The sequence below is a fragment of the Rana temporaria genome, chromosome 8 (assembly GCF_905171775.1).
Source record: "Rana temporaria chromosome 8, aRanTem1.1, whole genome shotgun sequence".
In the NCBI taxonomy this organism is placed as follows: Eukaryota; Metazoa; Chordata; class Amphibia; order Anura; family Ranidae; genus Rana; species Rana temporaria.
This window is the reverse complement of record NC_053496.1, coordinates 108,228,327-108,242,433: the sequence shown is the minus strand read 5'-3', so window position 1 is coordinate 108,242,433 and position 14,107 is coordinate 108,228,327. Positions and strand designations below refer to the sequence as shown.

Sequence of the window (14,107 nt, the reverse complement as noted above, 5' to 3'; positions counted from 1 at the left end):
CACATGTAAGGGGAAGATGGTCAGCTGTGGCATTACAGGTGGAAGGGGATGATGGTCAGCTGTGGCATGGCATTACATGTGGAAAGGGATGATGGTCAGATGTGGCATTACATGTGAAAGGGAGATGACTATCTGATGTGGCATTACATGTGGAAGGAGATGATGGTCAGATGTGGCATTATATGTTCATGAAAAAAAAAAACAGATGTGGCATTGACTAGAAAAAAGTCAGAGTGAGCAGGAGTGGCACTACATGTCCCAGCATACATGGGCACAGAATCTCAAATGAGGCACTACATGCGGAAGGTGATGATCTACATGGCCCAAAATAACTAAGAAAAGTAATATAATTGAAGATCAGATGAAGCACTACATGTCCCAGCAGCAGGTAATAAGGTGTGTGAGGATGAGCGGTGGCACTACATGTCCCAGCACGCCTGCTGGCAGGTTGCCCTGTGTTGTGTAGGTAGGGGTGCCCACAATCCCCGGAGCTGGCAGCACACACACTGTTGAGCAGAGCTCCCTCCCTCTCTCTCTTCCCCGGGGCTGGTGTCCTCCTCGGGGAGTATCAGTGAGATGACAGTCAGGTATATAGAGAGTACAATGAGCCGATCCCATACACCTCCTCTCTATAGCCGAGCACATGCACACTGTTTGTGATCTTCTCTACAGAGCTGCGCTCTGACTCCCCGGGCTGCCTCTGGGAGGGGTGTGTCGGCTAGAAGAGCCTATCAGGCTGCGTCTCCAGTGCCTCGGCCACGCCTCTCCCGTACCTCAGCCCCGCCTGTGGCCGGTCTCTTCCCTTGCAGAGAGTCAGTTGTCCCCCCTGCTGGCTGCCAGTGCTGGCGCTGTCGGGACACCTTGGCATTGTGGCAGTAGACAGGGCAGGGGGAGGATGCTCGGACACCACTAGGCGCCTCTCTGCTCTCTCGGGATCTCACATGCTCCGTGTCGGGGAAAGTCGTGGGAAGTGGATGAGGAGAGTGTAAAGTAGCGGACGGCTTGCTGCTCTTGGACTGTGCACTGCAGCGCCTGGCACCGTGTAGCCAAGCTGTGGCAGGCGATTAGAAGCCGAGGAGGGGGGCACAGGGCTCCGATCCTTGTCTCTTGTACCCTGGAAGAGCGGCTGATTGCTGGAAGGTGATAGCGAAGTGTGCCCGGGGCACCATGACTGCCATACGGATACCCAGAACTCTGATCACCACCATCCTCCTTCTGCTGGTCGCCTCCGACTCGGGATCGTCTGTAGCAGGTAAAGGACTGGAGGAGCACACCCCAGCAAGCAGAAGTTGTGATCTGAAGTTATAAGAGTATCTGGGGTACACCTCTACAGATCTGATATTAGGTGATGGAGTATCTGGGGTACACCTCTACAGATCTGATGTTAGGTGATGGAGTATCTGGGGTACACCTCTACAGATCTGATGTTAGGAGGTGATGGAGTATCTGGGGTACACCTCTACAGATCTGATGTTAGGAGGTGATGGAGTATCTGGGGTACACCTCTACAGATCTGATGTTAGGAGGTGATGGAGTATCTGGGGTACAACTACTGATCTCATATTAGGAGGTGATGGAGTATCTGGAGTACCTTTCCCGTGATCTGAAGTAATAAGATGTGGAGTATCTGGGGTACCTTACTCGTGATTTAAACTTAGGATGTGACGGAAAATCTGGGGTACCTTCCTCATGACCTGGTTAGGAGGTGATGGAGTTTCGGGGGTATCTTTTTTTTTTTACTGATCTGAAATAAGGAGGTGATGATGATCTGGGTTACCTTCCTCATGATCGGAAATTAGGAGGTGATGGAGTATCTGGGTTACCTTTCTTGTTATCTGAAATTAGGAGATAATGGAAACATTGGGTCACCTTTACATGATCTTTAGTTAGGTGGTGATGGAGTATCTGGGTTACCTTTCTTGTTTTCTGAATTTAGGAGATATTGAAACATTGGGGTACCTTTTTCAGATGATCTTTAGTTAGGTGGTGATGGAGTATCTGGGATGTCTTTCTCTTTATCTGTAATTATGAGCTGATAGAGTATCTGGGTTACCTTCCTCATGGTCTAAAGTCAAATGGTAATGGAGGGTCTGGGGTACCTTTCTCATTATCTGGTTAGGAGTACGTTCCTCATGATCTGAAGGTAGGGGGTGATGGAGTATCTGGGGCACCTTCCTCATAATCTGAAGTTAGGGGGTGATGGAGAATCTAGGGTACCTTCCTCATGATCTGAAGTTCGGGGGTGATGAAGTATCTGGGGTACTTTCCTTGTGATCTGATTAGGAGGCGATGGAGTATCCGTGGTACCTTCCTCATTATCTGGTTAGGAGGTGATGGATACTCTGGGGTACCTTCCTCATGGTCTAAAGTTGGGTGGTGATGGAGAATCTGGTGTACCTTCCTCATGGTCTGAAGTTGGGTGGTGATGGAGAATCTGGGGTACCTTCCTCATGGAATGAAGTTGGGTGGTGATTAAGAATATGGTGTACCTTCCTCATGGTCTGAAGTTGGGTGGTGATGGAGAATCTGGGGTACCTTCCTCATGGTCTGAAGTTAGGAGCAGATGAAGTATCTGGGTTACCTTTCTGAAGGCCTCAAATTAGGAAGTGAGGAGATATCTGGGTTGGGTTTCTATGGATTTACCTCTACATCCATGGAGTTGAATCTACCTGGCTTAGTCCAAACCAGATGCCAATCACTCTTTTATCTGTCATCTTCTATAGAAGTTTCTCCATGATTTCTGGTCAGTCTGGGTTGTTGCAGATTGCCCTTTGCTGTATGAGATGAGTCCTTGTACTCCTCCTATGGGTCTACACATAACCTAGCATACCTCGAGGACCTCCAGGAGGCATATGCTTGGCTGCAGTGAGCCCGTTCTAGCTCAAGTGTACACAGAGGATTACAGAGCTCATCATAGACATCACTTGCTAGTCTGTTTGTTTCTGTTGTCTCTTCATGGTTACAGGGATCATGCCTAGAAATAAACAAGATTGTCTTTGGTGAACTTAAAACATCCACAATAGCAGAGTATGTGTTGTGTAAACAAGGCCATTGATGGGGAGTTTGGAAGTGTCTGGCTTTCTCCCTGTAGGGCTCAGGGAATGATCTGGGTGACAGATAAGCTACATGTGTGACCTAGTCAGAAGAACACAAGTCTTTTCAAACTCATTGAAGGAGTTAATGTTGCTTATATGTGTTGGGCTGGGCAGCACAGTGGTTTTGTTCACATTTTGCAGCACTTGGCTCCTTGAATTGTTTGAATCTCGGACAGGCACTGTCTGCATGCAGTTTGCATGTTCTCCCTGTGTTAGCAAGTACACTCCAAGTCAATTCATTGACTTCTCTTTTAATTTACGTGTGTGTGTGTGTGTGTGTGTCTATGCACACAAGTTATTGCATTCTGCATCGCATTTATAAGCGGAGCAATTTGGGAGGGTTGAGGAAAATGCTGCATGGAGTTTGCATGTTCTCTCTGTGTTTGTGTGGGTTTCCTCTGACACTCTAAAGACATGCTGGTAGGTTAATTGGCTCCTATTTTTTACTGGCCCTTGGTACCCACCCATGTACTACCACTTCAATGCATGTATTAAAGCGGTTGTAAACCCAAAACATTAAAAGCAAAAACCTGCAAGACAAAGGCATAATGAGCTAGTATGACTAGCCTACTAGCTCATTATGAATTACTTCCCTTAGATCGAAGCCCACAAAGCCGTCTTCGTCTCCCCCTCCAGCCGCAGTCAACTCTCTAAAAGGTTACTTCGGGGTATCGGCGCTCCGGCGAAGACGTCACTCTGCGCATGCGTGCGGGACCCGTCAAAGCCGGCATTAGCCATTCACAAAACCAGGATTCTCAGTGCACCTGTGGCGTTGTAGACATCGGTGCATTCTTTTTGGCAAATATCTCCTAAACTGTGTAATCTAGGCTTACCTGTAGGTAAAACATGTCAGACAGGGTTTACAACCACTTTAATCACATTCTGCATGCCATTCCCAAGCCGAGCAGTTGGGGAGGGTCGGGGAATTATTCTCCAAGACAAGGACATTATCTGTATTGAGTTTGCATGTTCTCCATGTGTTTACGTGGGTTTCCATCCATAATTCAGGACATCCGTCTCATACTTACAAACAGAAAAAGACAACAGGGAGTGAGAAGAAATCTGCCCCTAGGAAAGGAAATTCACTCCTGTAAGTTATGGGAAAAAGGTGTCTCCATTGAAACTTTATCACAGAAAGTGAGATGAAATATTCAGAAATGGGGCAGAGACAGCAAAAGAAGTGTTAGGCCCCATTCACACGGGGCGGGGTGTGAACCTCCGCTTGCTCAGCGGGGATCGCTCCGTTGATCCCCGCTGAGCCGGCGGATGACAGGGCGGTCCCTACACACTGTGCTGGGACCGCCCTGTCTTTTCTCCGCTCTCCCCTATGGAGGGATCGGATGAACACGGACCGTCTGTCCATGTTCACCCGATCTGCCAGAAGGATGGAAAAGTAGATTTTTCCTCCGTCACACTTTGGCGGATTGGAAAGGGTCGGATGTCAGCGGGAATGTCACCGCTGACATCCGTGGCTCCATAGAGGAGCACGGAGCGCCGTTCAGGTCCGCCCGTGTGAAAGAGCCCTTACAGGTTCCTTCTCTATGCTATCCAAAAAAAGTAAAAAAAAATGTTGGCAGGACTTGCACTTAAAAATGTTATCTTTTCTAACTTGCATACAAATTCTACATGAGAACAAACCTTCAGAATCTTGTTTGTAACCCGGAGACTGGCTGTAATTTATTTGACTTATGTCTAAATTGGCCCTAGTATATGTGTACTACTTGGCTCTTCATGTATTAGGACATTCTGCAGGCCAGGCCCAAGTTGAGCAATGGAGGGGAGAGTTGAGGAAAGACATGGCAACCTAACGCATAAAAAGACAAGGCACCATTTACATGGAGTTTGCATGTTCTCTTGGGTTTTCTTTGAGTGCTCCAGTTTCCTTCCACCCTCAACAAAACATGCTGGTAGATTGGCCCTATCTCCTGTATATTGGCCCTAGTCTGTGTACTACTTGGCTTTGCACATGTTGTCAGTAGTTGGAGAGGGTGGAGGGAAGACCTGGTGGCCTACCTCGTAAAAGATTCACCAAGAAAGTTCTATGGAAAAGGCTTTCAAGGGTATCAGTCATGGTGCCAAGAGAGTTGGCCCATAGAATCGAAGAGCGTCGGATTAAACTGTGTGTGTGTGTGTGTGTGTGTTTGTTTATTTATTTTTTATAATAAATATATATATATATATATATATATATATATATATATATATATATATATATATATATATATATATATATATATATATATATATATATATATATATATATATATATATATATATATATATATATATATATATATATATATATTATGTGTGTGTGTGTGTGTGTATATATATATATATATATATATATATATATATATATATATGTGTGTGTGTGTGTGTGTGTGTGTGTGTGTGTGTGTGTGTGTGTGTGTGTGTATATATATATATATATATATATATATATATATATATATATATATATATATATATATATATGTGTGTGTGTATATATATATATATATATATATATATATATATATATATATGTGTGTGTGTGTGTGTGTGTGTGTGTGTGTGTGTGTGTGTGTGTGTGTGTATATATGTATGTGTGTGTGTGTATATGTGTGTGTGTGTATATATATATATATATATATATATATATATACATATATATATATATACTTTTGGTTCAAGATTTTTGATTCATTGCTCAGCTACAGGAAAATAATTGTTGCCCTGGAAAAAGTGCAGTAAGAATTGTTTCTCGTTATGAGGCAGTTTTCCCTGATTTACAAACTCCTGGGCGCGTCTAATTAGAGTTCATTTTGTATGTCTGGATGAATAAAGTTGCTATGTGGTGGGAAAACAGTAATTGAACTAATTATGCCATTTGCCCTTCACATTGCTGGTTCCTGCAGTGCTCTGCACTGACTGGTCATGTGGAAAGCAGAGACGATCAGGATCCCACTGTGGTTATGTTGGAGTTTGTCAGGCCTGCCTATCCCTCCGGCTCGACAAGCATCTCTGTGCTGGTGGGGTATTGTCACAACATAGCTGTGCGTCGGCTGGAGTCCTAATGGCTGCCAATCGGATAGCTAGTTTAATGAGTCGAGCGGCGGTAACCCATAGTAACCACTCAGGCTGGTTATTCTTATTGCTACACATGGTTAATAAGTAAACCGGTTGCTGTGGGTGACTACTGATCACTTCTCTGTGCTTTGTGTTAATCCTGCAGATGCAGTTGCATGGTTTGCTCTGACTTAGGTTCCATATATCATTTAATATAAATGTATTCTGTTTTATTTCATCACATAATTAAATTGCCTATTCAAGTGTGTTTTAATGTTTTCTGATAGAACTTTAAACATACCCTCTGGATCAACTGGAGGTTTGTGTGTGTTGTGTGTTATTTTTTTATTTTAATTTATTTACTTATTTAGGATTGTGTATATGGAGGTTTGGGTGTATTTTATTTTATTTATTAATTTACTTATTTTTTCTCTGTGGGTATAGGATTGTGTATATGGAGGTCTGTGTGTATTTTATTTATTCATTTACTTATTTTTTCTCTGTGGGTATAGGATTGTGTATATGGAGGTCTGTGTGTATTTTATTTTATTTATTTACTTATTTATTTTTTTCTCTGTGGGTTAAACTTGATGGTCTTTTTCAACCTGACTATAGATCTATAGGCTCAGTTGTGTATATGTCTTCATTGCAAATCATTCCAGTTTAATTTATTAAGCTCTATTTTTGGTAATTCTAAGTAGGTTTGTAAAAAAAAAAAAAGAAAAATTAAAAGTCGATCGTCACAACCTATTTTTTTTTTTACTTTTTTACAGTTTAACGGTGCATGCTTATGGCTGTAATGAAACCACTAAATGCAGCTCAAGTGTACTGATCTTTACGCACTGTGTTTATTGACCTGTGGAAGATATTAGAACTATGGTCAGGACGGTAGAAAAAAAAAGTTCTATTAAAAGTAAAAAGTTCTATTTAAAAAAAAAAAAGTTATTTTTTATGGCCATGTTCATGAGCCCTTCAAGCTGAACAGAGGGATTAAAAAAAAAACACAGCAGTGGGGTCCCCCTACAACAAAAAAAAACACATCAGTGGGGTCCCCCTACAAAAAAAAACACAGCAGTGGGGTCCCCCTACAACAAAAAAAACACAGCAGTGGGGTCCCCCTACAACAAAAAAAAACAAGTACAAGGAAAAAATGTGAAAAAAACCTAAATTGCGCTAACTCTAAACATAGGAACCTATTAAAACACCAAAAACGCAGCATTGGGATCCCCCTACAACAAAAAAACAGCATTGGGGTCCCCCTACAAAAAACACACAGCATTGGGGGTCCCCCTACAAAAAACACACAGCATTGGGGGTCCCCCTACAAAAAAAACACAGCATTGGGGTCCCCCTGCAATGCAAGAGTTAATTGTTCATTATTTGTAGGGGTATTGAAAGAGGCCATATTACCATATGTACTATCACCTACAATGCGTGGCTGCTTTTTTTTTTTAAGACAACAATTTTTTATGGACTCAGCCACGAGCCAGGCGCTTGGCTTGCAGTTGCATTGAGATTGATGGATTGGACAGCACCATCAAATTGCCATGGCATGTGTACAGCCCTGTATAATATCACATATATTACATTTGGAAGATACAGTAACCAAATTATTTCTAAAATAAGTTCTTTGTTTCGAGGCAGAGATGATGATTAAAAAGAAATGCAAATGCTTTAAAAAAAAAAAGAATTGATTAGCAAAGCAAGCAAGGCGCCCTTTAAGAGATCCCTATATACCCGACCACAACTGGCTGTTCTGATCACTTTAGGGATGAGGACAGGACTGGCAGTCGTCTTAACTTACCAAATGTTTTGCATGTCGGCGTACCCGACACTCGCTTTATGCAATATCTGCTGTCAAAAAACAGAGTCTGCTTTCTGGAAGGAGAACGATCGCTTTGCATAAGATGTAAATAAGCGCCGGCTTCCACGCGAAAGCTTGGGGTCCCTACTATTATTAATATTATTTACTGACTGTCTGTGGAACTCTCAGGGATTTTTCTAGTTTATCCTGCAGCATTTTCATAAGCGGATGGAAAACGTCTGCAACTTCTTTCAATGCAAATCATCGACCAATGACTTTCTGCTAGTTTGGGCTCCAAGCAAATGAGATAAGCAGGTGTATATACTTCACGTTCTGGAAATGTGTTTTTTTTTTTTTCAATATATTGGCTCCCCCAAATTTGCTGTATTTAATTAAACAGTTCTTGGTCCATTGATGTGCAGCACGGCATCAGATTTTTGTTTGTTGAAGTCAAATATATTATTTATTTATTAAGATTTATTAATTAATAAATTAGATGTCATGGGCACCTTTTTTGCCTTTATAGATAAGCTTGTCTCTGGAAAAATGTATCCCAGTGTAGGTACTGTACAGTGAGTAAATTGGATTAAATATGTTCAGCAAGTTATAGAGCAGCCAAAATGTAAAAATATGAATTTGCCAATAAAATATGAAACAGCAAAACCTGCTTTTGCTGCAATAGTCAGAGATTTCCAGTGCATTACTGTTTTATGCCACTAGATGGCCTCAGTATGAGAGCCAGAATTATTTTACCCATTTCCTGTGAGCCCGGGTTGTTCTGGAGCAGGGGTCTCAAACTGGCGGCCCTCCAGCTGTTACAAAACTAGACATTGCACGGCTCACAGTTACAAGCATGACTTCCATAAGCAGAGGCATGATGGGACTTGTAGTTTCACAACAGCTGGAGTGCCGCCAGTTTGAGACCCCTGTTCTTGAGCCTGTGACTAAATGGTAAAAGGGGAAGCAGCAGAATGTGTATATTGTGTGTCTGTGTGTGTGTATACTGTGTATGTATACTGTATGTGTGTGTGTACTGTGTGGCCCCATAATCTATTGCCTGGGGGCCCCATAATCTCCTATTTCCCAGGGGCCCCATGAGTTTTCCCTCCGCCCCTGGTCCTACTCGGTCCCCAGACCTTAATCCTATAGAAAATTTATGGAGAAAGCTGAAACTTTGAGTTGCCAAGAGACAGCCAAGAAACCCTAATGCCGCGTATACACGATCATTTTTCGGCATGAAAAAAACAATGTTTTTTGGCATTTAGAAAAAACTTTGTTTTTTCCAACTTCATTATTAAAACGACGTTGCCCACACACTGTCGTTTTTAAAAAATGCTTGAGCAAAGCGCGGTGACGTACAACACGTACGACGGCACTATAAAGGGGAAGATCCATGCGGATGACGCCACCCTTGGGGCTGCATTAGCTGATTTCCTGTTGGTAAAAGACGATTCGCGCTTTTTTGTCTCGTACAGCGTGATGAATGTGCTTACTCCATTACGAACTGTAGTTTTACCAGAACGAGCGCTCCCGTCTCATAACTTGCTTCTGAACATGCGCAGGTTTTTAACGTCGGTAAAGCTCACACGCGATAATTTTTTACAACCTGAAAAACGACATTGTTTAAAACGTCGTTAAAAAATGCAGCATGTTCGAAAACATTTTTTTTCGTTTTTAAGAACCTAAAAAATTATGTGAAGCCCACACACGATCATTTTAAATGACATTTTTGAAAAACAACTTTTTTTTCATGCTGAAAAATTATCGTGTGTACGCGGCATTAGGGTCATCGTCGGCATTTTTCTTCCCTCAAACTTACAAAATCTGCAGGGGATCAAATAATAATTTTCTCCAATGTTTTTAGTTATGTAATATTGATTACAGAGCTGCATTACTCAAAGTAGTCTCAAGGTAATCTTGCACACATGTCTACCAAGTGTATCTCATACTTCATAAATATCTAATATGACAAAGGCACTATTGGAAACATTGGAATGCAATCTCCAGAGACATGTCGCTCTGTGTATGTATCATGTGGTATAATCAATGTGTGTGCTGCACTAAACCACCCAACATGACTAATGAGCATGGCCATAATAAAGACTCACTGCATATTAATCATTTGCTGTCAATATGTATTTGATTGGATAATTACTACCCATATGCAGGACAAGGGAGCTGCTGCTTTGAAATCAATATAAGTGAAAAAAGCCCCAATGTCCATGTAAAAAGCATCTCCTCAATTCTGCTGCACATGTTGCAAAAGTTGAGTAAATGTTACTGATTCCAACCTGCTTCTGTTCTAATAGATACATTTTCCTAGAAATTGGCAACATTTTCTTTACAATGAGAGGTTCTACAGAAGGGTGAGGTTACTGCAGGGGATATCCATTCCTGTAGTGTAGGAATTGGTGTCTTTTCCTGTGACAACTCATCTGACTACCACAGACAGGGGAAAAACTGTTTGGACACATTTAAATGCAGTGTAAATCTTTTTTTTTTTTTTTTAAGGTACTCTAGAAAACAAAGCCTTCAAAGACCTATGTTGGATACAGACTACCTGTAGATTGCCTTTCATGTCAGCATTGCTGTAGTGCAGGGGTCTCCTAACTTTCTAAACAAAGGGCCAGTTTACGGTCCTTCAGACTTTAGGGGGGCCAGACTAGGGCCATTGGGAGTAAAAAATGTCCAGGTGTCCAGTGGAAGTAAATAATACCATATCTTTGGTGACAGTGGGAGGACTTGTGCCCCATCGTTGGTGTTAATGGAAAGAATTGATGGTGTCAGTTGGAGGAATAGTGCCCCATTGGTGTCAGCAACAAGAAGTATGCCCCATTTAAATTGGATGGAAAAATGCCCCAAGGCACGCAAAGGGCCACATCCGGCCCCAGGGTCGCAGTTTGGAGACCCCTGCTGTAGTGGATTAGTTCACTGTGGACTCTTTGTTTTCAATTTATTTTTATTGTTTCTTTTCTTAAATTCAAAAAATGTACAATTAAACAAGATACTATCACATTATATATCTATTCCTACTCATTATTCAATGTACATAATCTGATCAATATCTATAAACCACATTTATCAATATTTTTTTACCATATGTGCCTCCATATATTCTACTATCTTGCCTTCTCATTCATCAGCCTCACATCCCCCCCCCCCCAAAAGAAAAGAAAAACCCATAACCCCCTCTCCTCTTCCATATACTCATTTTATATTCCTTTTACTATAACCTTTCACGTTCTTTTTGATTTTACATTTTATAAATATTCTTTCATTCTATTTGAGATTCTATTTGGCTATGGGACAGGAAGTAAAGGAAAATCTGTGCAATGGGACACAGATGGCAACAACAAAAACAACAACCTGACAGGGGTTCTAACCCTCAGTTTCTCTATCCAAAAAATAAAAGTTTTGCCTACTTTAACTAGCATTTCAAAAGATTACCCCTCTTGGACTTTTAAGGTGCTCACTATAATTAGTATATTTAAAACATTCAATATTTTATTTAAGACAATAGTAAAACATATTAGTTAAAAGCCAACAAATATCGCAGCCTAGCGGTCCATCCACTGGGCTACAATGTGGCATCTGTACAGTATGTTATGAATAAATTATGTACAATATATTCTGGAACAGTTTGTTCCACATAATGCATGTATTCATAACATACTGTACAGATGCCACATTGTATCCCAGTGGATGGACCGCTAGGCTGCGATATTTAAAGGCTCTTGTACTACTTCAAGACGACTTCTAGGTAACTTGTACCCATTGATTTCAATGGAAGTTGCCACCAAAGTCTGATCACTGTCTTAACTGAAGCATCTTTACAGGAAAATAAAAGTTTACTCAGGCAAACCCCTCCCTCCCACAGAGCTGATTATTCTGTGATTGGCTACAGCCTGTCCTGGAGGCAACTTTAAGTCACGTTGTAAGTTGCTCCAAGTCGCGCTGAAAGACGGGTTGCCCTTGTGTGAACCGGCACTAAATGCCTTCCTCTTCTTTTCTACTGCTTTACCTAGCAGTGAGTTGAGGAAACCACTATAATGGCCTACTTTTGGCTATGTACAAGACAGATGCAGGTAACAATCTGCTATGATGGGTGCTGCAACCCTTGCCATGTATGTAATTGGCCTGGAGATAGTTTATTTTCTCTCCTACTAGTGCTGCAGGGCAGAGAGTCTACATTAGCTTGGCAACATTTCCCAGCTATCTTTGTAACAGTCTGACTTAAAAAAAAAAAAGCATTGATTGCCAATACAGTCTTAAGCCTCTGTCTGACCTTGCAAACCACAAAAAAAAAGAAAAAGGGTTTCCAAGGGCAGCTAATGGGATCTGAGCAGCTCCAAGCGATGGCAGCCTCCAAGCTATTTGGTTGGTTTGATAAAACAGGGGATAGGCCAGAGTTTTGATCAGGACGCCATGTTGATCACCTACGTTCGAGGTTTGGAGAAGGTGAGGGATATCTAGAGCAGTGTTTTTCAACCTTTTTTTTAAGTCAAGGTACCCTTTAAAATTATGGACAATTTCGAGGCACTCTTTAAAAATTATGGACAGCTTTGAGGCACCAACATCTAAAATGTAAAAACTATTCTAATGCAGCAACATCCACAAGTACAAGTAGGACACCCAACGTTGGAGGTGTCTTATACTTCCAAAGCAAATATACTTTTTCTCTTCTTCCTCGGTTTTTCTCCATCACTCAACTAATGTGACCCCAAAGCTGATGGAGAGAGGCAGGGGAGGGTCAAACAAGGATGCTATGCAGGCAACTGACATCCTCCTTATCAACTGATGACGCCTTTGGTCATTGGGATGCTGGCATTTAGATGGTTGTAATAGTGTACAATGAAAACATGTGGCTTAGTGTAACTAAAAGGAAGCCTTCATCCACATGCCGACTTGTATTTAATTTTTAGGCATTTTGCCAAGGCAGCCTGGTTGAAAAAGACCGACTTGTATACAATTTTTGGGCATTTTGCCAAGGGACCCCATGAGAAACCTCAAGGCACCCTGGTTTAAAAAGGCCGACTTGTATACAATTTTTGGACATTTTGCCAAGGCACCCCATGAGAAACCTCAAGGCACCCTTGTTGAAAAAGGCCAACTTGTATACAATTTTTGGGCATTTTGCCAAGGCACCCCATGAGAAACCTCAAGGCACCCTGGTTGAAAAAGGCCGACTTGTATACAATTTTTGGGCATTTTGCCAAGGCACCCCATGAGAAACCTCAAGGCACCCTGGTTGAAAAAGACCGACTTGTATACAATTTTTGGGCATTTTGCCAAGGCACCCCATGAGAAACCTCAAGGCACCCTGGTTGAAAAAGGCCGACTTGTATACAATTTTTGGGCATTTTGCCAAGGCACCCCATGAGAAACCTCAAGGCACCCTGGTTGAAAAAGGCCGACTTGTATACAATTTTTGGGCATTTTGCCAAGGCACCCCATGAGAAACCTCAAGGCACCCTGGTTGAAAAAGGCCGACTTGTATACAATTTTTGGGCATTTTGCCAAGGCACCACATGAGAAACCTCAAGGCACCCTGGTTTAAAAAGACCGACTTGTATACAATTTTTGGGCATTTTGCCAAGGCACCCCATGAGAAACCTCAAGGCACCCTGGTTGAAAAAGACCGACTTGTATACAATTTTTGGGCATTTTGCCAAGGCACCCCATGAGAAACCTCAAGGCACCCTGGTTGAAAAAGGCCGACTTGTATACAATTTTTGGGCATTTTGCCAAGGCACCCCATGAGAAACCTCAAGGCACCCTGGTTGAAAAAGGCCGACTTGTATACAATTTTTGGGCATTTTGCCAAGGCACCCCATGAGAAACCTCAAGGCACCCTGGTTGAAAAAGGCCGACTTGTATACAATTTTTGGGCATTTTGCCAAGGCACCACATGAGAAACCTCAAGGCACCCTGGTTTAAAAAGACCGACTTGTATACAATTTTTGGGCATTTTGCCAAGGCACCCCATGAGAAACCTCAAGGCACCCTGGTTGAAAAAGGCCGACTTGTATACAATTTTTGGGCATTTTGCCAAGGCACCCAATGAGAAACATCAAGGCACCCTGGTTGAAATAGGCCGACTTGTATACAATTTTTGGGCATTTTGCCAAGGCACCCTGGTTGAAAAAGGCTGACTTGT

The 14,107-nt window shown here is 42.1% G+C and overlaps 1 protein-coding gene across 2 annotated transcripts in view; it reads left to right on the top strand.

Annotated features, from left to right (window-relative positions):
* Positions 1–827: 827 nt before the first annotated feature.
* The window catches only part of UNC5B (unc-5 netrin receptor B), a 230,559-nt gene continuing 217,279 nt past the window's right edge, over positions 828–14,107 (top strand). For both annotated transcript variants that reach the window (XM_040320490.1, XM_040320488.1), the window contains exon 1: positions 828–1,252. In XM_040320490.1, coding sequence (XP_040176424.1) covers positions 1,168–1,252 — 85 coding nt within the window. In that variant the 5' untranslated portion in view covers positions 828–1,167. The remainder of the gene's footprint in view (positions 1,253–14,107) is intronic.